Source organism: Salmo trutta, chromosome 5 (genome assembly GCF_901001165.1).
Source record: "Salmo trutta chromosome 5, fSalTru1.1, whole genome shotgun sequence".
NCBI classification, from domain to species: domain Eukaryota; kingdom Metazoa; phylum Chordata; class Actinopteri; order Salmoniformes; family Salmonidae; genus Salmo; species Salmo trutta.
In genome coordinates, this window is record NC_042961.1 from 31,662,546 (window position 1) to 31,690,438 (window position 27,893).

General features: G+C 42.3%; 1 protein-coding gene across 17 annotated transcripts in view; it reads left to right on the forward strand.

Annotated features, from left to right (window-relative positions):
• The window catches only part of ablim1a (actin binding LIM protein 1a), a 147,613-nt gene that overhangs the window by 61,670 nt on the left and 58,050 nt on the right, over positions 1–27,893 (forward strand). For all 17 annotated transcript variants that reach the window (XM_029753389.1, XM_029753391.1, XM_029753396.1 and 14 more), the window contains exon 2: positions 16,664–16,798. In XM_029753389.1, coding sequence (XP_029609249.1) covers positions 16,664–16,798 — 135 coding nt within the window. The remainder of the gene's footprint in view (positions 1–16,663; positions 16,799–27,893) is intronic.

A 27,893-nucleotide genomic window follows, 5' to 3' on the forward strand; every position in this document is an offset into this window, starting at 1 on the left:
TATATTTTCTACTAGTAAACTGCATGAGATCCAGACGATTTAGGCACACAGAAACAACTACGATTAAGACATTATTTCCGACTGGCTTAAGTTAAGAGTTAAGGTTTGTATCACATCCGGACGTGTTTGGGAGTCCCATAGGGCGGTACACAATTGGCCCAGCGTCGTCCGGGTTTGCCCGGGGTACGCCCTCATTGTAAAATGTCTTGCCTAGTTAAATAAAGGTAAAAAAAATGACAAAATTAAAATTAACAGAAACAACTCTGAGGTTAAGTTCAAGCATTCATTCCAATTGGTTAACAGTTCAGGAACTCATACTGATTGGTTAAGTTAAGGTTTGTGATAGTGTTAATTAAATTCAGGCATTAATTCCGATCGGGTAAATTAAGGATTAAGGTTTGGGATAGGGTTAAAACAGAAAAACAACTCCACGGTTAAGTTTAGCCATTAATTAAGACTGGCCTTGCTAACTCATTGTGGATGGATGGTGCAGTGGTCGAAGCAGTGAGCTCCTGCTCCATAGACTTTGGGTTTAATGCTAGCTCTGGGCACTTGTTTTGAGTTTTACATTTTTTGCGCACGGTGGATGGTTTTGACAGGGTCTCCCAGCGTCCTGGCAACCTGTAAAAAAGGTCAAATTTCAACTTGAATCTGGAGTGATCTCTCTGGGGATAAACAGTTCTACTTACTTATAGCTATGGTGATAGCACAGTCACCGTACTGGGCTAGCCCTGTGTATTCCCTATTACTGAGGTAATATTGTCACAGTTGGTTTAATCTCGGAACCCAGAACCAAATCTTGCAAGAAACTACAGTTGGTTTGGAGTATTTATTACTCCTTAGTTCCAGTAAGGTGCTGTATAGTTACATACCAGTGCTGAGGCGCCATATCACATTGTGAGTGCTGAGTACTGAGCCCTCACCACCACTGCTGTTAGTCTTAGTTCACTGCCACTCTGGTCTAAGACCTTTGTTATTGAAGAATGACTCACAGCTCTGTGGAAAATCACATTGAGACAGACTCCCTCCCTCCTTACCTTACCTCCTCTCTCTCTCTCTCTCTTGCTCTCCCCCCTCTTTTTCTCTCTTTTAACTCCCTCCTTTCATCCATCCGTCCATCTCATCCTATAAACCAGGATTCCCCTAAAGGTGGCCCTTGAGCCAAATTCTTCCTGCAGGTGATTTAATTTGCAACCCCTTACATTTTCTGGGTAAAAATATAAATATTAACAATTTCTTGTATAATAATTTTTGTTTTGGGACATGAAATAAATTACCAGGAAATTAGCTCAAAGTTATTTGATTGAGGAAATCTGTTCCCAAGTATTCCCATGCATAAATAGAGAGGCATTTGTGATCGTATTCCAATGTCATCGAGGTTCGAATTTATTCTGTTTTTGGCAAATATGACATATTTTTGGAATTCTTGCGGTCAAATTGCGGTGTACAAATTATTTATAACTATGTTCACGCCTGTAACGGCCATCGTTAGAGAAAGACCAAGGTGCAGCGGAGGATGTGTTCATCTTGAATGAATTTTAATACAAAAAGAGAACACTTGACAAAATAAACAAAATGACAGCCGACAGTTCTGTCAGGTACTAACAACGAAACAGAAAGCACTAAACAGAAACAATCACGCACAAAAACCCAAAGGAAAAACAGGCTACTCATGTGTGACTCCCAATCAGCAACAACGAACTACAGCTGTGCCTGATTGGGAGCCACACATGGCCCAAAACAAAGAAATACAAAAACATAGAAAAATTAACATAGAACGCCCACCCAATGTAACACCCTGGCCTAACCAAAATAAAGAACAAAAACCCCTCTCTATGGCCGGGGCGTTACAAAGCCCCCCGACCATCCGATCAAGGAAAAAACTTCCCACGGCTGAATATTATTGGGGACCCCTGCCCTAAACCATGAGTGGGTGTGCTCTTGCAATGTCTTCCCCACCACTTTCAATTCACATCCGGACCAACCTTGTGTATAGTATCATATGAAACGAAGGCTTACAGTGGCTTTGTGACCAGGCCTTGGGGATGGATCAGACAATGTTTGCTGAAGGTGTTCCTTCATCAGAAACTGAAGGGAAAGACCTCTCCATCATGGTGACAACTCCACGGTGTCTCCCTCCCACAGTGCAAAGAACCTTGGTGTGACCCTATACAACACCCTGTCGTTCTCTGTAAACATCAAAGCAGTGATTCTCTCCTGCTGGTTCATGCTCTACAACAGTGGCTCCCAAACGTTTTATAGTCCCGTACCCCTTCAAACATTCAACCTCCAGCTGCTTACTCCCTCTAGCACCAGGGTCAGCGCACTCTCAAATGTTGTTTTTCCCATCATTGTAAGCCTGCCACACACATACTATACTATACATTTATTAAACATAAGAATGAGTGTGAGTTTTTGTCACAACCCGGGTCGTGGGACACAATCCAGAAATCTGGCAGTGGCTTCTGATTAAATTACATTTTCACAGAACAGCTTGTTGCAATTTCGATGAGGCTCTCTTGTTCAGATATCGGTAAGTTGACTTGGAGGCAGGGCATGAAAGGGATAACCAATCCAGTTGTTAGTGTCATCAGTTTCAGGAAAGCGCCTGTGTAATTGCATACCCAACTCAGGTGCTTCACTACATCACATTTGACGTTGTCTGTAAGTTTGAGTTGCACACAAAAAATCATACAATGATGGAAAGATGAATGTACTAACTGTAAGTTGATCTGGATAAGAGCGTCTGCTAAATGACTAAAATGGAAAATGGAAAAATGGAAAGTGAATATGTTTGCTGAATTTTTTCTGAAGGTGTTCCCTTGTCAGAAACATTTTAATGTGAAGAGTGGAGGTGCGATCTGTTTCTATAACTGATTATTATCTGTTGTGGTAGTTCCCTGGCTTATTACACAGAGAAAATGCCTGGTACTTTATCCTCAGGTATAATACTTTTTAACTGGGTATAAGCATGTATGAGCCTTTACAATATCTTAGAATAAGGGTTATAATATGTTATGCCTCAATATGTATTAATATTTCAACTGACTCAAATTTCTGTTAATTACTCATGATCATTATGAGTTGACAAAAATAAATGATGGGGGGGGGTGTACATACTTAGGACTGGTCTTACAATGCATTATAACGGCATCATAATACATTAAACCTGCATGCCGTAAAGTGTAACTGAATGTTTTGGTAAAAGGTATGTTGTTCATATTAAAACAGCTTTAATCTCAGCAGAATTTTATGATTTCCTAATATAGACACCGTAGAAGGAGAAGTCGCACCATCTGTACAGGTAGAACAAGGTCATCAATAATCCAAGTATCTCACTTTTGCAGCAGACAATTGATTTGTCATGATGCTATTACTGTAGACTCAGTTATGTCTTATTTTAGTGTTTCACTATAATGGTCCATTGTCAGATGGTTCCTGCTGTGTGTGTGTGTGTGTGTGTGTGTGTGTGTGTGTGTGTGTGTGTGTGTGTGTGTGTGTGTGTGTGTGTGTGTGTGTGTGTGTGTGTGTGTTAGCATACTGTAGTGGTCTGGGTGTAGCTGGTGCAGAGGAGTCAGGCGCAGGACAGCAGAGATGAGTAACACAAGTAACTTTACTCAAATATTCCAATAACATGACGTAATACCGAGCCCACAATAACGGACCGAACATACATAAAACAATCACACACAAAAACCATGGGGAAAACAGAGGGTTAAATAATGAACATGTAATTGGGGAATGTAAACCAGGTGTGTAAAACAAAGACAAAACAAATGGAAAATGATGGATCGGCGATGGCTAGAAGGCCGGTGACGTCGACCGCCAAACGCCGCCCGAACAAGGAGAGGGACCGACTTCAGCGGAAGTCGTGACACATACAGAGCTCCTTTCATGTTACTGCTGTGTGTGTGTGTGTGTGTGTGTGTGTGTGTGTGTGTGTGTGTGTGTGTGTGTGTGTGTGTGTGCGTGCATGGTAAACAGCTGTGCGATTGGGCTGGAGAAATGTAACTACTCTCAAATTCATACACAGGGCTATGGATACAAGGACGATAGTTTTATTTACATTTTTCTCCCCAGTTGGTAGTTACAGTCTTGTCCCATCGCTGCAACTCTTGTACGGACTCGGCAGCACATACTCTCTGATTACAACCTCGTTGAATCCTGGCGAGCACATGATCCTAAAGCAAAAGAGAACACTTTCTACTCAAACTTGCATAAAACATTCTCACACTTCGATTTCATACTATTGTCTACACCTCTATTTTCTTTAATAAACAAGAAAATATACATTTGACATATGAGCTTGTCTGACCACCACGCTTATTACTGCCAACTTCAAATCTTAGAATGTACTAAAATAGCCACAAGATGGCGTTTCAAAGTTTCATTGCTACATAATTCTACATTCTGTGATTAATTTCAAATTTATCTAATTGAATACATAATTATCAATTAAAAGGTAGTTGATGACCGCAGGGTTCTATGGAATGCCACCAAAGGTTTTATAATTATTTTTTTAACTGCATTTGCATGTGGTTTGAATATGAGTACTTCCGGCGCCGACAGAGATGGCCGCCTCGCTTCGCGTTCCTAGGAAACTATGCAGTATTCGTTTTTTTACGTGTTATTTCTTACATTGGTACCCCAGGTAACCTTAGGTTTTATTACATACAGTCGGGAGGAACTATTGGATATAAGAGCAACGTGAACTTACCAACATTACGACCAGGAATTAGACTTTCCCGAAGCGGATCCTCTGTTTTGCCCACCACCCAGGACAATGGATCGGATCCCAGCCGGCGAACCAAAACAACGACGCCATAAAAGGGCCAGACGAAGCGGTCTTCTGGTCAGGCTCCGGAGACGGGCACATCGCGCACCGCTCCCGAGCATACTACTCGCCAATGTCCAGTCTCTTAACAACAAGGTAGATGAAATCCGAGCAAGGGTAGCATTCCAGAGAGACATAAGAGACTGTAAAGTTCTTTGCTTCATGGAAACATGGCTCACTCGAGACACGCTATCGGAGTCGGTACAGCCAGCTGGTTTCTTCACGCATCACGCCAACAGAAACAAGCATCTTTCTGGTAAGAAGAAGGGCGGGGTGGTATGCCTGATGATTAACGAGATGTGGTGTGATCATAACAACATACAGGAACTCAAGTCCTTCTGTTCACCTGACTAAGAATTCCTCACAATCAAATGTCGACAGCATTAGCTACCAAGAGAATTCTCTTCGATTATAATCACAGCCGCATATATTCCCCCCCAAGCAGACACATCGATGGCCCTGAACGAACTTCATTTGACTCTATGTAAACTGGAAACCACATATCCTGAGGCTGCATTCATTGTAGCTGGGGATTTTAACTAGGCTAATCTGAAAACATGACTCCCTAAATTCTATCAGCATATTGATTGTGCAACCAGGGCTGGTAAAACCCTGTATCATTGTTATTCTAACTTCCGCGACGCATATAAGGCCCTCCCCCGCATTCCTTTCGGAAAAGTTGACCACGACTCCATTTTGTTGCTCCCAGCCTATAGACAGAAACTAAAACAGGAAGCTCTCGCCCTCAGGTCTGTTCAACGCTGGTTCGACCAATCCGATTCCACGCTTCAAGATTGCTTCGATCACGTGGACTGGGATATGTTCTGCATTGCGTCAAAGAACAACACTGACAAATACACTGATTCGGTGAGCGAGTTTATTAGCAAGTGCATCGGCGATGTCGTACCCACAGCAACAATCAAAACATTCCCAAACCAGAAACCATGGATTGACGGCAGCATTCGCGCGAAACTAAAAGCGCGAACCACTGCTTTTAATCAGGGCAAGGTGATCAGAAACATGACCGAATACAAACAGTGTATCTATTCCCTCCACAAGGCAATCAAACAAGCTAAGCGTCAGTATAGAGACAAAGTAGAGTCGCAATTCAATGGCTCAGACACAAGAGGTACACTGAGGGAGAAAAGTATTTGATCCCCTGCTGATTTTGTATATTTGTCCACTGTCAAAGAAATGATCATGCTATAATTTTAATGGTAGGTTTATTTGAATAGTGAGAGACAGAATAACAACAAATAAATCCAGAAAAGCGCATGTCAAAAATGATATAAATTGATTTGCATTTTAACGAGGGAAATAAGTATTTGACCCCCTCTCAATCAGAAAGATTTCTGGTTCCCAGGTGTCTTTTATATAGGTAACGAGCTGAGATTAGGAGCACACGCTTAAAGGGAGTGTTCCTAATCTTAGCTTGTTACCTGTATAAAAGACACCTGTCCACAGAAGCAATCAATCAATCAGATTCCAAACTCTCCACCATGGCCAAGACCAAAGAGCTCTCCAAGGATGTCAGGGACAAGATTGTAGACCTACACAAGGCTGGAATGGGCTACAAGACCATTGCCAAGCAGCTTGGTGAGAAGGTGACAACAGTTTGTGCGATTATTCGCAAATGGAAGAAACACAAAAGAACTGTCAATCTCCCTCGGCCTGGGGCTCCATGCAAGATCTCACCTCGTGGAGTTGTAATGATCATAAGAACGGTGAGGAATCAGGCCAGAACTACACGGGAGGATCTTGTCAATGATCTCAAGGCAGCTGGGACCATAGTCACCAAGAAAACAATTGGTAAAACACTACGCCGTGAAGGACTGAAATCCTGCAGCGCCCACAAGGTCCCCCTGCTCAAGAAAGCACATATACAGGCCCGTCTGAAGTTTGCCAATGAACCTCTGAATGATTCATGGGACAACTGGATGAAAGTGTTGTGGTCAGATGAGACCAAAATGGAGCTCTTTGGCATCAACTCAACTCGCCGTGTTAGGAGGAGGAGGAATGCTGCCTATGACCCCAAGAACACCATCTCCACCGTCAAACATGGAGGTGGAAACGTTTTGCTTTGGGGGTGTTTTTCTGCTAAGGGGACAGGACAACTTCACCGCATCAAAGGGACGATGGACGCGGCCATGTACCGTCAAATCTTGGGTGAGAACCTCCTTCTCTCAGTGAGGGCATTGAAAATGGGTCGTGGATGGGTATTCCAGCATGACAATGACCCAAAACACATGGCCAAGGCAACAAAGGAGTGGCTCAAGAAGAAGCACATTAAGGTCCTGGAGTGGCCTAGCCAGTCTCCAGACCTTAACCTGTTGAGGACAGACGTTCCGCTAGCGGAACCCCGTTCCGCCTGCGGAACCCCTAGCCAACAGCCAATGGCATCGCACGGCGCGAAATACAAAACCATCTAAAATACCACAATTAAATTTTCTCAAACTATCAACTATTTTACACCATTTTAAAGATAAGACTCTCGTTAATCTAACCACATTGTCCGGTTTCAAAAAGGCTTTACAGAGAAAGCAAAACAGGTTATGTTAGGAGATTATGTTAGATTATGTTAGGAGAGTACATAGACACAAATAATCACACAGCCATTTTCCAAGCAAGCATATATGTCACATAAACCCAAACCACAGCTAAATGCAGCACTAACCTTTGATGATCTTCATCAGATGACACTCCTAGGACATTATGTTATACAATACATGCATGTTTTGTTCAATCAAGTTCATATTTATATAAAAAAACAGCTTTTTACATAAGCATATGATGTTCAGAACTAGCATACCCACCGCAAACTTCCGGTGAATTTACTAAATCACTCATGATAAACGTTCACAAAATACATAACAATTATTTTAAGAATTATAGATACAGAACTCCTTTATGCAATCGCTATGTCCGATTTTAAAATAGCTTTTCAGCGGAAGCACATTTTGCAATATTCTGAGTACATAGCTCGGCCATCACAGGCTAGCTAATTTGACACCCACCAAGTTTGGGGCTCACTAAACTCAGAATTACTATTAGAAAAATTGGATTACCTTTGCTGTTCTTTGTCAGAATGCACTCACAGGACTTCTACTTCAACAACAAATGTTGTTTTGGTTCAAAATAATCCACAGTTATATCCAAATACCTCCGTTTTGTTTGTGCGTTCAGGTCACTATCCGAAGGGTGACACGCAAGCGCGTTTCGTGACAAAAAAATTACTTAGAAGCATATCAAATGCTGTTTAAAATCATTTTTTATGCTATTTTTCTCATAAAATAGCGATAATATTCCAACCAGGCAACGTTGTATTCATTCAAAGGCTGAAAGAAAAAAAGTCTCGTGACCACGCATCTCCAGTCTCACTGTCCCCAGGCTGACCACTCACAAACAGAGCTGCAGTACTTTGCCCAGAGACAGCAGACACGCCATTCCACTTTCTGGCGGCTTTAGAGAGCCAATGGAATCCTTAGAAAGTGTCACGTTACAGCACAGATGCTGTAATGTCGATAGAGATGCAACAGAAGACAACAAATTGTCAGACAGGGCACTTCCTGTATGGTATCTTCTCAGGTTTTGGCCTGCCATATGAGTTCTGTTATACTCACAGACACCATTCAAACAGTTTTAGAAACTTTAGAGTGTTTTATATCCAAATATACTAATTACAGTCGTATGAAAAAGTTTGGGCACCCTTGACAATTTCCATGATTTCCATTTATAAATAATTTGGTGTTTGGATCAGCAATTTCATTTTGATCTATCAAATAACTGATGGACACAGTAATATTTCAGTAGTGAAATGAGGTTTATTGGATTAACAGAAAATGTGCAATATGCATCAAAACAAAATTAGACAGGTGCATAAATTTGGGCACCCCAATAGAAAAATCACATCAATATTTAGTAGAGCCTCCTTTTGCTAAAATAAAAGCCTCTAGATGCTTCCTATAGCCTCTAATGAGTGTCTGGATTCTGGATGAAGGTATTTTGGACCATTCCTCCTTACAAAACATCTCTAGTTCAGTTAGGTTTGAAGGTTGCCAAGCATGGACAGCCCGCTTCAAATCATCCCACAGATTCTCAATGATATTCAGGTCTGGGGACTGGGATGGCCATTCCAGAACATTGTACTTGTTCCTCTGCATAAATGCCCGGGTAGATTTTGAGCAGTGTTTTGGGTCGTTGTCTTGTTGAAATATCCAGCCCCGGCGTAACTTCAACTTTGTGACTGATTCTTCAACATTATTCACAAGAATCTGCTGATATTGAATCCATGCGACCCTCAACTTTAACAAGATTCCCAGTACCGGCACTAGCCACACAGCCCCACAGCATGATGGAACCCCCACCAAATTTTACTGTGGGTAGCAAGTGTTTTTCTTGGAACGCTGTGTTCTTTTGCCACCATGCATAACGTTCCTTGTTATGACCAAATAACTCAATATTTGTTTCATCAGTCCACAGCACCTTATTCCAAAATTAAGCTGGCTTGTCCAAATGTGCGTTTGCATACCTCAAGCGACTCTGTTTGTGGCGTGTGTGCAGAAAAGGCTTCTTCCGCATCACTCTCCCATACAGCTTCTCCTTGTGCAAAGTGCGCTGAATTGTTGAACGATGCACAGTGACACCATCTGCAGCAAGATGACGTTGTAAGTCTTTGGAGGTGGTCTGTGGGCTGTTTTTGACCGTTCTCACCATCCTTCGCCTTTGCCTCTCCGATATTTTAGTTGGCCTGCCACTTCTGGCCTTAACAAGAACTGTGCCTGTGGTCTTCCATTTCCTCACTATGTTCCTCACAGTGGACACTGACAGCTTACATCTCTGCGAGAGCTTTTTGTAGCCTTCCTCTAAACCATAATGTTGAACAATCTTTGTTTTCAGGTCATTTGAGAGTTGTTTTGAGGCCCCCATGTTGCCACTCTTCAGAGGAGAGTCAAAGAGAACAACAACTTGCAATTGGCCACCTTAAATACCTTCTCTCATGATTGGATGCACTTGTTTATGAAGTTCAAGTCTTAATGAGCTCACCAAACCAATTGGGTGTTCCAATTAATCAGTGCTAAGTAGTTACAGGTATTCAAATCAACAGAATGACAAGGGTGCCCAAATTTTTGCATAGCCTACTTTTCACATCTGATTTAATTTCATACAACGTAATATTGCTACACTAAAAATCTTTGTCTGGACAATACCCCAGTACTCAGCTTTTATTAGAAAATGAATGGCATGCCACTGTGATCATTTTCTGTGACGACAGAGAAAATTATTATGCAGCCTCAGAGGGGTGCCCAAACTTGTATATGCATATTCTAGTTTCTGGGCAGGAGTAGTAACCAGATTAAATCGGGTACGTTTTTTTATCCGGCCGTGAAAATACTGCCCCCTATCCCAAAGAAGTTAATCCCATCGAACATCTGTGGAGGGAGATGAAGGTTCAAATTGTCAAACGTCAGCCTTGAAACCTTAATGACTTGGAGAAGATCTGCAAAGTGGAGTGGGACAAAATCCCTCCTGAGATGTGTTCAAACCTGGTGGCCAACTACAAGCAACGTCTGACCTCTGTGATTGCCAACAAGGGTTTTGCCACCAAGTACTAAGTCATGTTTTGCAGAGGGGTCAAATACTTATTTCCCTCATTAAAATGCAAATCATTTAATACAATTTTTGACATGCGTTTTTCTGGATTTTTTTGTTGTTATTCTGTCTCTCACTGTTCAAATAAACCTACCACTAAAATTATAGACTGATCATTTCTTTGTCAGTGGGCAAACGTACAAAATCAGCAGGGGATCAAATACTTTTTTCCCTCACTGTATGTGGCAGGGTCTACAGTCAATGAGAGATTACAAAACAAAAACCAGCCCCGTCGAGAACCTGGATGTCTTGCTCCCAGAAAAACTAAACAACTTCTTTGCTCGCTTTGAGGACAATACAGTGCCACTGACACGGCCCGCTACCAAAACCTGCGGACTCTCCTTCACTGCAGCTGACATGAGTAAAACATTTAAATGTGTTAACCCTTGCAAGGCTGCAGGCCCAGACGGCATCCCTAGCCGCGTCCTCAGAGCATGTGCAGAGCAGCTGGCTGGTGTGTTTACGGACATATTCAATCAATCCTTATCCCAGTCTGCTGTTCCCACATGCTTCAAGAGGGCCACCATTGTTCCTGTTCCCAAGAAAGCTAAGGTAACTGAGCTAAACGACTACTGGCCCGTAGCACTCACTTCCGTCATCATGAAGTGCTCTGAGAGACTAGTCAAGAACCATATCACCTCCACCCTACCTGACACCCTAGACCCACTCCAATTTGCTTACCGCTCCAATAGGTCCACAGACAACGCAATCTCAACCACACTGCCCTAACCCATCTGGACAAGAAGAATACCTATGTGAGAATGCTGTTCTTCGACTACAGCTCAGAATTGAACACCATAGTACCCTCCAAACTCGTCATCAAGCTCTGGGTCTCGACCCCGCCCTGTGCAACTGGGTACTGGACTTCCTGACGGGCTGCCCCCAGGTGGTGAGGGTTGGTAACAACATCTCCACCCCGCTGATCCTCAACACTGGGGCCCCACAAGGGTGCGTTCTGAGCCCTCTCCTGTACTCCCTCTTCACCCACGACTGCGTGGCCATATACGCTTCCAAATAAATCATCAAGTTTGCAGACGACACTACAGTGGTAGGCTTGATTACCAACAACGATGAGACGGCCTACAGGGAGGAAGTGAGGGCCCTCGGAGTGTGGTGTCAGGAAAATAACCTCAAATTCAACATCAACAAAACAAAGGAGATGATCTTGGACTTCAGGAAACAGCAAAGGTAGCACCCCCCTATCCACATCGACGGGATAGTAGTGGAGAGGGTAGAAAGTTTTAAGTTCCTCGGCGTACACATCATGGACAAACTGAATTGGTCCGCCCACACAGACAGCGTGGTGAAGAAGGCGCAGCAGCGCCTCTTCAACCTCAGGGGGCTGAAGAAATTCGGCTTGTCACCAAAAGCACTCACAAACTTTTACAGATGCACAATCGAGAGCATCCTGTCGGGCTGTATCACCGCCTGGTACGGCAACTGCTCCACCCACAACCGTAAGGCTCTCCAGAGGGTTGTAAGGTCTGCACAACGCATCACCAGGTGCAAACTACCTGCTCTCCAGGACTCCTACACCACCTGATGTCACAGGAAGGCCATAAAGATCATCAAGGACAACAACCACCCGAGCCACTGCCTGTTCACCCCGCTATCATCCAGAAGGCAAGGTCAGTACAGGTGCATCAAAGCAGGACCGAGAGACTGAAAAACAGCTTCTATCTCAAGGCCATCAGACTGTTAAACAGCCACCACTAACATTAAGTGGCTGCTGCCAACATACTGACTCAACTCCAGCCACTTTGATAATGTAAAAACTGATGAAAAATGTATCACTAGCCACTTTAAACAATGCCACTTCATATAATGTTTACATACCCTACATTACTCATCTCATATGTATATACTGTACTCGATACCATCTACTGCATCTTGCCTATGCCGTTCTGTACCATCACTCATTCATATATTTTTATGTACATATTCTTCATTCCTTTACACTTGTGTATATAAGGTAGTTGTGAAATTGTTAGGTTAGATTATTACTGCATTGTCGGAACTAGAAGCACAAGCATTTCGCTACACTCGCATTAACATCTGCTAACCATGTGTATGTGACAAATACAATTTGATTTGATTTGAAAATATCACAATTAAATAAGATAAAAGAATGTGAAATGTTGTTAACTGCGTTGGATCGTTCTGAACAAACACTATTCCTCTTTCCAAGGTCAAGACAGAACTCAATTAATTGATAAGACAGAGAGCAGAATTTGCCATCCATCGAATTTGACTCAACCATTGCTTCCATGGTAATCGTCCTAGTCATTTACTGGCCAACAAGCTAAGCAGTAATGATCAATTAGCTGTTATAGCAACTATTGAATCTGAAACAGGGGAATTACAATCAGAACCCACATTAATCAATCAAAGATTCTCCCACTTCTATAAAGAGTTGTATACCTCAGATTGTCCTTTGTAAAATAATTAAGACCTCCTCTTCTCTCAATAGAGGAAGACACCCTGGCTGGGAGCCTGAATTGTTTGGTATGCTGCACTGTTGGAGCTAGAAACATAAGCATTTTGTTGCACCTGCGATAACATCTGCAAAATATGTGTTCGCGACCAATAAAATCAGATTTGATTTGAAATCTTTCTCAATTAACTCAAAGGGGTATTGGATAACATAAATGAAGGCATATCACCTGGATGGGACGGTATTCCTCCTGAGCTCTGTTTAAAATGTAGGAATCAATTATGTCCACTATAGCTCAAAATGAGTAACACACACATTCACAAAGGGTCAACTTGGGAGAGATGTGAATACAGCACTAATTATGTTTTTATTAAAAAAAGATAAGGAACCCAGTGTTCTCACTATTGACCCCTATCTTTGATGAACACAGATTTTAAACTGTTTTCCAAAATGTTGTCTTCCCATCTCGAGACTTACTTACCCAAATTGGTCCTACTAAAGCGGGTTTGTTAAAAGAAATTATCCTTCGATAACCTATGTCGACTATTACATATACTATACAAAAGTATGTGGACACCCCTTCAAACTAGTGGATTTGGATATTTCATCCACAGCTGTTGCTGACATGTGTAGATAATTGAGCAGACAGCCATACAATCTCTATAGACAAATATTGGCAGTAGAATGGCCTTACTGAACAGCTCAGTGCCTTTCAACGTGGCATCGTCATAGGATGCCACCTTTCCAACAAGTCAGTTCATCAGATTTCTGGTCTGCTAAAGCTGCCCTGGTCGACTGTAAGTCCTGTTATTGTGAACTGGAGGAGCAACAACGGCTCAGCCGCGAAGTGGTAGGCCACAAAAGCTCACAGAACTGGACCGCTGAATGCTGAAGTGCGTAGCTTGTAAAAATTGTCCGTCCTCGGTTGCAACACTCACTACCGAGTTCCAAACTGCCTCCGGAAGCAACCTCAGCAACAGAACTGTTCTTCGGGAGCTTCAACCACACACAAGTCTAAGATCACTATGCATAATGCCAAGCGTTGGCTAGAGTGGTGTAAAGCTTGCCGCCTTTGGACTCTGGAGCAGTGGAAATGCGTTCTCTGGAGGGATGAATCCCACTTCACCATCTGGCAGTCCGACGAACAAATCTGGGTTTGGCAGATGCCAGGAGAAAGCTACCTGCCCGAATGCATAGTGCCAACTGTAAAGTTTGTTAGAGGAGGGCTGTTTTTCATGGTTTGGGCTAGGCCCCTTAGTTCCAGTGAACACTATAGCATACAATTTCAATCTAAATGATTCTGTTCTTCCAACTTTGTGGCAGTTTGGGGAGGGCCCTTTCCTGTTTTAGCATGACAATGCCCTTGTGTACAAGCGATGTCCATACAAAAATGGTTTGCCGAGATTGGTGTTGAAGACCTTGATTGGCCTGCACAGAGACCTCAACCCCATCGAACACCTTTGGGATGAATTCGAACTTCGACTGTGAGCCAGGCCTAACATCAGTTCCCGACCTCACTAATACTCTTGTGGCTGAATGGAAGCAAGTCCCCACAGCAATGTTACAACATCTAGTTGAAAGCCTTCCCAGAAGAGTGGAGGCTGTTACAGTGGCAAAGGGGGGACCAACTCTATAATAATGCACATGATTTTGGAATGAGATGTTCGATGAGCAGATGATCGTATCTCTTTTCTGTCTTGGAACATGCAGTGCATTCAGAAGGTATTCAAACCCCTTGATTTTTCCCACATTTTGTTACGTTACAGCCTTATTCTAAAATGTATTAAACATTTTCTTCCCCCCATCAATCTACACACAATACCCCATAACGACAAAGCGAAGACAGGTTTTGCAAATGTATTAAAAATAGAAAACAGAAATACCTTATTTGCATACGTTTTCAGAACCTTTGCTATGAGACTCGAAATTGAAGTCAGGTGCATCCTGTTTCCATTGATCATCCTTGAGATGTTTCTACAACTTGATTGGATTCCTCCTGTATTAAATTAAATTGATTGGACAAGATATGGAAAGGCGCACACCTGTCTATATAAGGTCCCACAGTTGACAGTACATGTCAGAGCAAAAACCAAGCCATGAGGTCGAAGGAATTGTCCGTAAAGCTCTGAGACAGGATTGCGTCAAGTCACAGATCTGGGGAAGGATACCAAAAAAATTACTGCAGCTTTTAAGGTACCCAAGAACACAGTGGTCTCCATCAAGGTGCTTCAACAAAGTACTGAGTAAAGGGTCTGAATACTTATGTGAATGTAATATTTCAGATTTTTTGTTGTCTAAATGTCTAAAAACCTGTTTTTGCTTTGTCATTATGGGGTATTGTGTGTAGGTTGGTGAGGGAAAAAAACAAATGAATCCATTTTAGAATATGACTGTAACGTAACAAATTGTAGAAAAAGTCAAGGTGTCTGAATACTTTCAGAATGCACTGTATAGCTATTATTTCTATTTATTTTTACTTTCTTTGCTTTCAGGCCCATGAGTTCCTATTGACACATACTTTCTTGGATTGTTTTGGAGATTTTCACCAGAGCGTTTGGTGTGCTCTTTCCTGTCTGAGTTTGTGAAGGGCCTGAATACAGCAGGGGCGCACGCAAACATGCCTGTTTGTATACAAGACCATAGACTTGGCTAGAAGGCACACCAAACACGAATGCCCTCTTTCCACCTCCATGCCCCAGAAATGAGGGGAATGCTGAACAGTACGGCAGCACAATGTTTGAAGTTCACAATTTGTCTTTAATCTGTCATTTGTATTCTGATATGGGGGCCCAAGTTCTTCACATGGTATGTGTCTGTGTGGTTTAGTGGGTAAAATTCTAATTAAATGTGCCATTTTACTGCCCCAAAAGTCGGGGGTTCTATTCCCACTTCTGCCTGTTCTACTTTCACTCCTTCTCTATCTCCTCCTGTTTCTAATCTGTCTAAACAAAGCAGACAAAAAATTGTAATTCCTATTCAGATTGGAGATACATTGACTTAACATGGACTTTTTGATTTGAGTAAATGGTAAGTCGACTTGTCTGAATCGGATCCCATGTTCTCAGTGTAACAAGGGTGGTTCAGCACAACAGTTTATCCCGGAAGACTGGCTGAATGGACTAAGGCAGTGTTTTCACAAACAGACCAGTGAGGAAGGCCCACTCTATACATGCTAATTGCGCTATAACTTAGATACCCCTAAACATTTGTATTGTAACATAATTTATAATCTCACAATAGCAACTGTAGCATATAATTAGTGCAATTTTCTACCCTAGGAAAAGTATTCAATTTCCAGTGTCTTCTTTAAAATGTTAATTCAAATATGGTCTGAAAATCATCATCAATCAATATTTACATTATAAACCATTGGCATTTCAAAACCATTTGATTGTATGGTTTTGTTTTATGTTTTTTGATGCTGCATTTTTACATTCACTGAAACACAAAAAAATGGTTTTCACAAGACACTCTTAAAAACACACCAATATTCAGATTGAAGAACCACTTTCGGTGTTTCAGAGTACTTCCATTCAGTTTAGAAATATATTCAGTGTATTATAAAACTTACATTGGGTTTACATTCAAACACCCCCAAACACCAGATCTCAGCTTAGGTGCACTACTTTTCATGGTTTCACAACACAATTATGGTGTTTTGAGTCTTTCTATTTTAACAGTGTAGTGCGTGTGATTACAGTGGTTCATACTCATGTCTATTTGTGTTCCGTTCTGTTCTATTCTAGTGGCACATGCTCAGGACGCACACAATTCCAATGAGAAGCCTCTGATCCAGTGCTACAAGTGTGGGGAGCCATGTAAGGGTGAGGTGCTGCGGGTGCAGTCCAAGCACTTCCACCTGAAGTGCTTCACCTGTAAAGGTAAGTACAGTACCAAATCCTGAAGATCATTTGTTGATGTTGGTATGACCTATGCTCCTCATGGAGTAAAAGTGTTTAAAGTAGCTGTCCAGTTAATATATGTCCTATAAATATGTCCTATAAATATGTCCTATAACATGACAATGTGATTAAAGTAGTTTTCATTCCAAAAATGTTAATTAAGTATGTTGAAAAGCAGCTTTTCTGTTTTTGAATGGTGTGGGCGAACCCCAACAACAGAGTGGTGTGTGCATATATCGGTCATAAAAAATATTCATGACAAGTAAACAGCTGATTGGTCAGTGACGTCATGTTATTTGAGGAAATAGCAAGTATTTAAAAAACAGTCTGTTTGAGAGAGAAGTTTGAGGTGGGGTTGTTGTTTTTTCTCTCATTTATGCTTTGGCAACCAGTACGAGTATAGGACAATTCAACAACATTATCTGGCTATAAGTTAACATAATTTGTAGTTTTAAAAGTGAAATGTTGTACTGTAATGGAGGATTCAGACTAATAATCAGCAATCAAATCATTGAACTCTCCCATGGTGGCTGTAGCCTTCAAGCAGCATGCTTGACGACTGTTTTGTTGTTAACCAATGTCAAAGCTAGCTAGCACAAGCTTCATTCTTCCGATTAGCTGTTGCGCGGCGTGTTGCTGAAATTTGCATAATATGCCAGCATTAGGATGGCGCCGACAGAGATGGTCGCCTCGCTTCCCGTTCTTAGGAAACTACGCAGTATTTCGTTTTTTAATGTATTATCTCTTACACTGTTACCCCAGGAAATTTTAAGTAATATTACATACAGCCGAGAAGAACTATTGGATATAAGAGCAACGTCAACTTACCAACATTATGACCAGGAATATGACTTTCCAGAAGCGGATCCTCTGTTTGGACCACTACCCAGGACAATGGATTGGATCCCAGTAGGCGAACCAAAACAACGGCGCCGCAGAAGAGGCAGACGGAGCGGTCTTCTGGTCAGGCTCCGTAGACGGGCACATCGCGCACTGCTCCCGAGTATACTACTCGCCAATGTCCAGTCTCTTGACAACAAGGCAGATGAAATTCGAGCAAGGGTTGCCTTCCAGAGAGACATCAGAGATTGTAACATTCTCTGTTTCACGGAAACATGGCTCACTCGGGATACCTTATCAGAGTCGGTACAGCCACTCGTTTTTTTCACGCATCGCGCCGACAGAAACAAACATCTCTCTGATAAGAAGAAGAGCGGTGGTGTATGCCTAATGATTAACAAGTCATGGTGTGATCATAACAACATACAGGAACTCAAGTCCTATTGTTCACCTGACCTAGAATTCCTTACAATCCAATGTCGACTGCATTATCTAACAAGAGAATTCTCTTCGATTATAATCACAGCCGTGTACATCCCCCCCAATCAGACACCTCGGCTGCCCTGATAGAACTTCATTGAACTCTATGTAAACTGGAAATCACATATCCTGAGGCTGCATTTATTGCAGCTGGGGATTTTAACAAGGTTAATCTGAAAACAAGGCTCCCTAAATTATATCAGCATATTCAATGTGTGACTCGCAAAATTCTGGATCATTGCTACTCTAACGTCCGCGACGCATACAAAGCCCTCCCTGGCCCTCCTTTCAGCAAATCTGACCATGACTCTGACCACAAATCTGACCATTTTGTTGCTCCCAGCCTATAGACAGAAACTAAAACAGGAAACGCCCATGCTCAGGTCCGTTCAACGCTGGTCCGACCAATCTGATTCCACGCTTCAAGATTGCTTCGATCATGTGGACTGGGATATGTTCCGGATAGACTCAGACAACAACATTGATGTATACGCTGATTCGGTGAGCAAGTTTATTAGCAAGTGCATCGGTGATGTTGTACCCACGGTGACTATTAAGACCTTTCCCAACCATAAACCGGGGATTGATGCAGCATTCGCACAAAAATGAAAGTGCGAACCACTGTTTATAATCATGGCAAGGCGAATGCCAACATGACCGAATACCATCAGTGTAGCTATTCCCTCCGCAAGGCAATCGAACAAGCTAAGCGTCAGTATAGAGACAAAGTAGAGTCGCAATTCAGTGGCTCAGAAATGAGATGTATGTGGCAGGGTCGACAGTCAATCATGGATAACAAAACGAAAACCAGCCCTGTCGCGGACACTGACGTCTTGCTCCCAGACAAACTAAACAACTTCTTTGCTCGCTTTGAGGACAATACAGTGCCAGAGACACGGCCCGCTACCAAAACCTGCGGGCTCTCCTTCACCACAGCCAACGTGAATAAAACATTTAAACGTGTTAACCCTCGCAAAGCTGCCGGCCCAGACGACATCCATAACCAGCTGGCTGGTGTGTTTACGGACATATTCAATCACTCCCTATCCCAGTCTGCTGTTCCAACATACTTCAAGAGGGCCACCATTGTTCCAGTTCCCAAGAAAGCTAACTGAGCTAAATGACTATCGCCCCGTAGCATTCACTTCCATCATCATGAAGTGCTTTGAGAGACTAGTCAAGGATTATATCACCTCCACCCTACCTGACACACTAGACCCCCTCCAATTTGCTTTCTGTCCCAACAGGTCCACAGACAACACAATTGCAATCACACTGCACACTGCCCTAACCCATCTGGACAAGAGGAATACCTACAGTTGGTCGAAAGTTTACATACACCTTAGCCAAATATATTAAGCTCAGTTTTTCACAATTCCTGACACTTAATCCTGGTAAAAATGATTCCCTGTCTTAGGTCAGTTAGGATCACCACTTTATTTAAAAAATGTGAAATGTCAGAATAATAGTAGAGATAGTAGAATAATAGTAGAATGATTTATTTCAGCTTTCATTCCTTTCAGCACATTCCCTGTTGGTCAGAATTTACATACACTCAATTAGTATTTGGTAGCATTGCCTTTAAATTGTTTAACTTGGGTCAAATGTTTCAGGTAGCCTTCCACAAGCTTCCCACAATAAATTGGGGGAATTTTGGTCCATTCCTCCTGACAGAGCTGATGTAACTGAGTCAGGTTTGTAGGCCTCCTTGCTCGCACACACTTTTTCAGTTCTGCGCACACATTTTCTATAGGATTGAGGTCAGGGCTTTGTGATGGCCACTCCAATACCTTGACTTTGTTGTCCTTAAGCCATGTTCCCACAACTTTGGAAGTATGCTTGGGGTCATTGTCCATTTGGAAAACCCATTTGCAACCAAGCTTTAACCTCCTGACTGATGTCTTGAGATGTTGCTTCAATATATCCACATAATTTTCCGTCCTCATGATACCATCTATTTTGTGAAGTGCACCCGTCCCTCCTGCAGCAAAGCACCCCCACAACATGATGCTGCCACCCCCGTGCTTCACGGTTGAGATGGTGTTGTTCGGCTTGCAAGCATCCCCCTTTTCCCTCCAAACATAATGATGGTCATTATGGCCAAACAGTTCTATTTTTGTTTCATCAGACCAGAGGACATTTCTCCAAAAAGTACAATCTTTGTCCCCATGTGCAGTTGCAAACCATAGTCTGGCTTTTTTTATGGCAGTTTTGGAGCAGTGGCTTCCTCCTTGCTGAGCGGCATTTCAGGGTATGTCGATATAGGACTTGTTTTACTGTGGATCTAAATGCTTTTGTACCTGTTTCCTCCAGCATCTTCACAAGGTCCTTTGCTGTTGTTCTGGGATTGATTTGCACTTTTTGCACCAAAGTACGTTTATCTCTAGGTGACAGAACGCGTCTCCTTCCTGAGCGGTATGACGGCTGCGTGGTCCCATGGTGTTTATACTTGGGTACTATTGTTAGTACAGATGAACGTGGTACCTTCAGGCATTTGGAAATTGCTCCCAAGGATGAACCAGACTTGTGGAGGTCTACAATTGTTTTTCTGAGGTCTTGGCTGATTTCTATGATTTTCCCATGATGTCAAGAATAGAGGCACTGAGTTTGAAGGTAGGCCTGGATATACATCCACAGGTACACCTCCAATTGACTCAAATTATGTCAATTAGCCATTCAGAAGCTTCTAAAGCCATGACATCATTTTCTGGAATTTTCCAAGCTGTTTAAAGGCACAGTCAACTTAGTGTATGTAAACTTCTGACCCACTGGAATTGTGATACAGTGAATTATAAATGAAATAATCTGTCTGTAAACAATTGTTGGAAAAATTACTTGTGTCATGGGCGAAGTAGATGTCCTAACTGACTTGCCAAAACTATAGTTTGTTCACAAGAAATTTGTGGATTGGTTGAAAAACGAGTTTTAATGACTCCAACCTAAGTGTATGTAAACTTCCGACTTCAACTGTTTGTAAGAATGCTGTTCATCGATTACAGCTCAGCATTTAACACCATTGTACCCTCCAAACTCGTCATTAAGCTCGAGACCCTGGGTCTCGACCCCGCCCTGGGCAACTGGAAACAACAGAGGGAGCACCCCCTTATCCACATCGACGGGACAGTGGTGGAGGAGGTGGAAAGTTTTAAGCTCCTCGGCGTACACACCATGGACAAACTGAAATGGTCCACCCACACAGACAGCATTGTGAAGAAGGCGCAACTTCGCCTCTTCAACCTCAGGAGGCTGAAGAAATTTGGCTTATCACCGAAAACACACTCAAACTTTTATAGTTGCACAATTGAGAGCATCCTGTCGGGCTGTATCACCGCCTGGTACTGCAACTGCTCCGCCCACAACCGTAAAGCCCTCCAGAGGGTAGTGAGGTCTGCACAACGCATCACCGGGGGCAAACTACCTGCCCTCCAGGACACCTACACCACCCGATGTCACAGGAAGGCCAAAAAGATAATCAAGGACAACAACCACCCGAGCCACTGCCTGTTCTCCCTGCTATCATCCAGAAGGCGAGGTCAGTACAGGTGCATCAAAGCAGGGACCGAGAGACTGAAAAACAGCTTCTATCTCAAGGCCATCAGACTGTTAAACAGCCATCACTAACATTGAGTGGCTGCTGCCAACATACTGACTCAAATCTCTAGCCACTTTAATAATTAAAAATTGGATGTTATAAATGTATCGCTAGTCATTTTAAACAATGCCACTTTATAGAATGTTTACATACCCTACATTACTCATCTCATACGTATGTATATACTGCACTCTATACCATCTACTGCATCTTGCCTATGCCGTTCAGCCATCGCTCATCTATATATTTATATGTTCATATTCTTATTCATTCCTTTACACGTTTGTGTATAAGGTAGTTGTTGTGAAATTGTTAGATTACTTGTTAGATATTACTGCACGGTCGGAAGTTGAAGCACAAGCATTTCGCTACATTCGCATTAACATCTGCTAACCATGTGTATGTGACCAATATATATATTTTTATTTGCTTTGATTTTCAATTCTGATTGCTAGCTCTCTCATCACCAACTTAAGTTGCTGTGTCCTCATGTCTCCTCCTTCCATTGAAAATGGCTTGTCGCTGGTAGCTAGGTCACTGATTATAGCCCCAAGTGTGAGCCAAGCTAGTGCACGTCAAGTAAAGCCTGGTCCCAATGAATCACAGTCTCTGCTTGTTTATTCACCCAAGGCCCAGAGGACTACAGTGTGTGGCCTGTTTATCTCCTGTTGTGTCAGAGTGACAAGTGCCTTGATGTGAATATGACAATAAACAGATTGAACAGCCAATTAGTTAATATTTCCCCACAGCTGCTGTATCATCTCAGACTGGGGGTGGTGTACACTGAATCCAGCAAGCGAGAATAACAATTAGTCAGTTAGCTAGTTAGCTATCCAGGTCATCAGATCCTACTTGAAGGCAAGTACTGTGGCATTCAGAGTCACATAGCTATAATATAATTTCAACAGTATGAACAGGCAGTGGTTACAGTAAATCCGTTCATTTGGAGTTACACTACATTACCAAAAGTATGTGGACACCTGCTCGTACATCTCATTCCAAAATCATGGGTATTAATATGGAGTTGGTCCCCCAATAGTTGGTCCCTCAACTATAACAGACTCCACTCTTGTGGGAAGGCTTTCCACTAGATGTTGGAATCAAATCAAATCAAATCCTTCTTACATCAGCTGATATCTCAAAGTGCTGTACAGAAACCCAGCCTAAAGCCCCAAACAGCAAGCAATGCAGGTGTAGAAGCACGGTGTCTAGGAAAAACTCCCTAGAAAGGCCAAAATCTAGGAAGAAACCTAGAGAGGAACCAGGCTATGAGGGGTGGCCAGTCCTCTTCTGGCTGTGCCGGGTGGAGATTAGAACAGCACATGGCCTAGATGTTCAAATGTTCATAAATGACCAGCATGGTCAAATAATAATAATCATAGTAGTTGTCGAGGGTGCAAGTCAGTAACACAAGAGTAAGTGTCAGTTTGCTTTTTCATAGCCGATCTTTGAGAGTATCTCTACCGATCCTGCTGTCTCTAGAGAGTTGAAAACAGCAGGTCTGGGACAGGTAGCACGTCCGGTGAATAGGTCAGGGTTCCAGCAGGTCTGGGACAGCAGGTCTGGGACAGGTAGCACGTCCGGTGAACAGGTCAGGGTTCCATAGCTGCGGGCAGAACAGTTGGAACTGGAGCAGCAGCACGGCCAGGTCAACTGGGGACAGCAAGGAGTCATCAAGCCAGGTAGTCCTGAGGCATGGTCCTAGGGCTCAGGTCCTCCGAGAGAGAGAAAGAAAGAAAGAGAGAAAGAGAGAATTAGAGAAAGCATATTTAAATTCGCACAGGACACCGGAAAAGACAAGAGAAATACTCCAGATGTGACAGACTGACCCTAGCCCCCCGACACATAAACTACTGCAGCATATATACTATAGCAAAGCTATAGAGGCTCTAAAAGAAGTGCATGAGCATTCAACCAATTTGGCTTGAATATGGGAAAAAAATCTAATCATGGTTCAAATTCGGAAGCATTTCCCTGCTGACAGCTAATAGAGTATTCAGCGACGCAATTGTGACTTGGCACAATGACATAAAGGCAGAATAAAAATCTCAGTACACCAGCGTAGTGATGTTAGCGTCCTATCAACAGAAAAGCAAAACCGATAAAATCAAGATTAGTAGATGAACTCAGCGTAAGCGCACTAACTGTACTATTTGTGAAGTAAATTGAGTATGTAGTATGCTTATTGGTCTTATGATACAAATTCTTAGCTTTTTATGACAAATTATGACAAACTAATTATGACAAATGTTAAGAAAATGTTCAGCGACGTTATAAAGTAATGACTTTTAAAATATTATGTTAGCTGACAAATTTGTTGGTTACGCTATCCTTATGAACTGCATAGAATATCATTGCATCGAACTTTATAGTATATTAACTATATGCTATCCAACTACCCAACGTTTGTTGACTTGAATATTCACGTAATTTTTAGCTTAGCTAAATGATATAGTCATTGTGCATTCTCAATGGACATTGTCAAATGTGGTGCTTTGTAAATTCGCTCTGGCTATTTGTGCAGATTTCAGAGCTCTCTTGTCTTAATCTACCAGAGCGAAGAATAACTGATGAATTTACCAACGGTCAACACCCGTTTAATATGGTCGGTGTCAGTAAACGTTAGGGAAAATAACGTAATTCAATTATTGCCAGCAGCACAGTTAGTCACCAACACTTTGAATAACATGAAGAAAGCCTAACCAGCTCTGCTAGGGTGAGTAGAATGGTCAGAGTGAGGATGTATTTTTTGTTTATGCCTTTAATTAAGTAGCTAGTAAGCTAGCCAACTTTGGGCAGTTAGCTTGGGTGCTTGACTGCCTTTGTGAGGTCAGAGAGCTTGGATCAACCATGCTCCTTGGCAGATTTTGGGGTTGAATAATCCTTGTGAGAATCAAAGACAGTGGATAATAGGTAACATAATAAAATTGGCAGTATATACAATATGTAGTGAATTTGTTATTGGCGTAAAAAAAAAAAGAAACTCATATGCCAAACATCACCACATTAGTAAACTGGTAGAGCAGGGTCACAAGGCATCATATGGGAAAGTACAACCAGTGAAACAAGAGATAACATGGTAATTAAAGTGGCTTTCCTGTTAACAGAAGTTATTATGTTTGTTTAACTATAATTGTAAAAAAAAATGTTACCTGATAATTGTGCCATTATTATGTTACAGAGGTAAGACTACAGACTATTATAATTGGGTTATTTGCAGGACTTATTTGTAATTTCAATAGCATTGGGTCTATGTTACTGACTGAAATCTGAGTTTCTGATTGTGATTCAACCATTGCCATGTTATTCTTAGGTAGATATAGCAGCCAGTGTTTGTTTTTAGATGTAAACTGAACGTTTTAACAGCTTGCTTGGTTCAAATTGAAAGACTAATTGATTCAATATAAATAGCAAGGCGATTTCCAGGTAATACGTTTTGTGTTGTCTAAATGGTCTGCTGGAATAACCTACTGAGAATGGAGTCGTATTTGAATCATGAAGTGAATATATGCTTGTAAACAATTGTACGTGTTTGTTTTATTAATAATTGTAGCGTAATCAGAAGAGACAGTTACCTAAATCTAATGAATTCGAATAATAGTGGATAGGAAATTGCGATAGAGCTTTGACCATGATAAAAACAAGGCTACAACAACAATGGATCGAAGTTGTGGGTAGTAAGAGGCTGTAGTATTGTGCCCACCGAAATGTGTCTTTTCCTTTTATTTTATACATTTGGCGCATTACAGGTTAATCTTAAAATAATAGACGTTTAATAAGTGTGAAGCAGAAAGGGAATATCCAACAGAGGTTGCTATTAACCCTTGTGCTTTGCTGAAGAAAATGACCTCCATTGTGATATGGGTCAGATTGAACCTCAGTTTAAACACACTCAAGACAGTCAAAGAATAGAAGTAAAAACAGCCAAAACTTCATTTTGTCTTGTCAGACCTTTCAGAAATAAGAAATACAAGAACATTTGATTTTAAAAACTCTATATTTAAGAACTATTTGTTGAACACATTTCCTTTCTCACAAACAATCATTTTCGGTTTGGAGCTCATTTTTGAATGTCTGTGTCAGAGATATGCTGCTCTCGCACTGAGAAGAAGAAGCTTTGACAAGCTCCTTTTCACGCAAACATAATTACAAAAGTGCCACCAGAAGCAGTCAAAACACAACACATCAATGACACTTGTTTATTTTGGACCTGTGCAAATATCTATACCCATGAAAGCCTCCGGGTCAAAATGACCCACAACATCATGTTTGTATACAAAAAAAGTCCTCTTCTGGCTGTGCCGGGTGGAGATTATAACAGAACATGGCCAAGATGTTCAAATGTTCATAAATGACCAGCATGGTCAAATAATAATAATCACAGTTGTTGTCGAGGGTGCAACAGGTCAGCACCTCAGGAGTAAATGTCAGTTGGCTTTTCATAGCTGATCATTGAGAGTATCTCTACCGCTCCTGCTGTCTCTAGAGAGTTGAAAACAGCAGGTCTGGGACAGGTAGCACGTCCGGGGGAACAGGTCAGGGTTCCATAGCCGCAGGCAGAACAGTTGAAACTGGAGCAGCAGCAAGGCCAGGTGGACTGGGGACAACAAGGAGTCATCATGCCAGGTAGTCCTGAGGCATGGTCCTAGGGCTCAGGTCCTCCGAGAGAGAGAAAGGGAGAATTAGAGAGAGCATACTTAAATTCACACAGGACACCGGATAAGACAGGAAAAATACTCCAGATATAACAGTCTGACCCTAGCCCCTCGACACAAACTACTGCAGCATAAATACTGGAGGCTGAGACAGGAGGGGTCAGGAGACACTGTGGCCCCATCCGATCATACCCCTAGACAGGGCCAAACAGGGAGGATATAACTCCACCCACTTTGCCAAGCACAGCCCCCACACCACTAGAGGGATATCTTCAACCACCAACTTACCATCCTGAGACAAGGCCGAGTATAGCCCACAAAGATCTCTGCCATGGCACAACCCAAGGGGGGCGCCAATCCAGACAGGAAAACCACGTCAGTGACTCAACCCACTCAAGTGACGCACCCCTCCTAGGGACGGCATGGAAGAGCACCAGTTAGCCAGTGACTCAGCCCCTGTAATAGAGTTAGAGGCAGAGAATCCCAGTGGAGAGAGGGGAACCGGCCAGGCAGAGACAGCAAGGGTGGTTCGTTGCTCCAGTACCTTTCCGTTCACCTTCGCACTCCTGGGCCAGACTACACTCAATCATAGGATCTACTAAAGAGATGAGTCTTCAATAAAGACCGAGTCTGCATCTCTCACATGGGTAGGCAGACCATTCCATAAAAATTGAGCTCTATAGGAGAAAGCCCTGCCTCCAGCTGTTTGCTTAGAAATTCTAGGAACAATTAGGAGGCCTGCGTCTTGTGACCGTAGCGTACAGCAGGACCAAATCGGAAAGATAGGTAGGAGCAAGCCCATGTAATGCTTTGTAGGTTAGCAGTAAAACCTTGAAATCAGCCCTTTCCTTAACAGGAAGCCATTTTTTTGGTTCTAAATATTTTTGGTTCTACATTTTTTTGGTTCTAGTCAGGATTCTTGCAGCCGTATTTAGCACTAACTGAAGTTTATTTAGTGCTTTATCCGGGTAGCCGGAAAGTAGGGCATTGCAGTAGTCTAACCTAGAAGTGACAAAAGCATGGATTCATTTTTCTGCATCATTTTTAGGCAGAATATTTCAGATTTTTGCAATGTTACGTAGATGGAAAAAAGCTGTCCTTGAAACAGTCTTGATATGTTCGTCAAAAGAGAGATCAGGGTCCAGAGTAACGCCGAGGTCCTTCACAGTTTTATTTGAGAGGACTGTACAACCATCAAGATTAATTGTCAGATTCAACAGAAGATCTCTTTGTTTCTTGGGACCTAGAACAAGCATCTCTGTTTTGTCCGAGTTTAAAAGTAGAACGTTTGCAGCCATCCACTTCCTTATGTCTGAAACAAAGGCTTCCAGCGAGGGCAATTTTGGGGCTTCACCATGTTTCATCGAAATGTACAGCTGTGTGTCATCCGCATAGCAGTGAAAGTTAACATTATGTTTTCGAATGACATCCCCAAGATGTAAAATATATAGTGAAAACAATAGTGGTCCTAAAACGGAACATTGAGGAACCATGAAATTTACAGTTG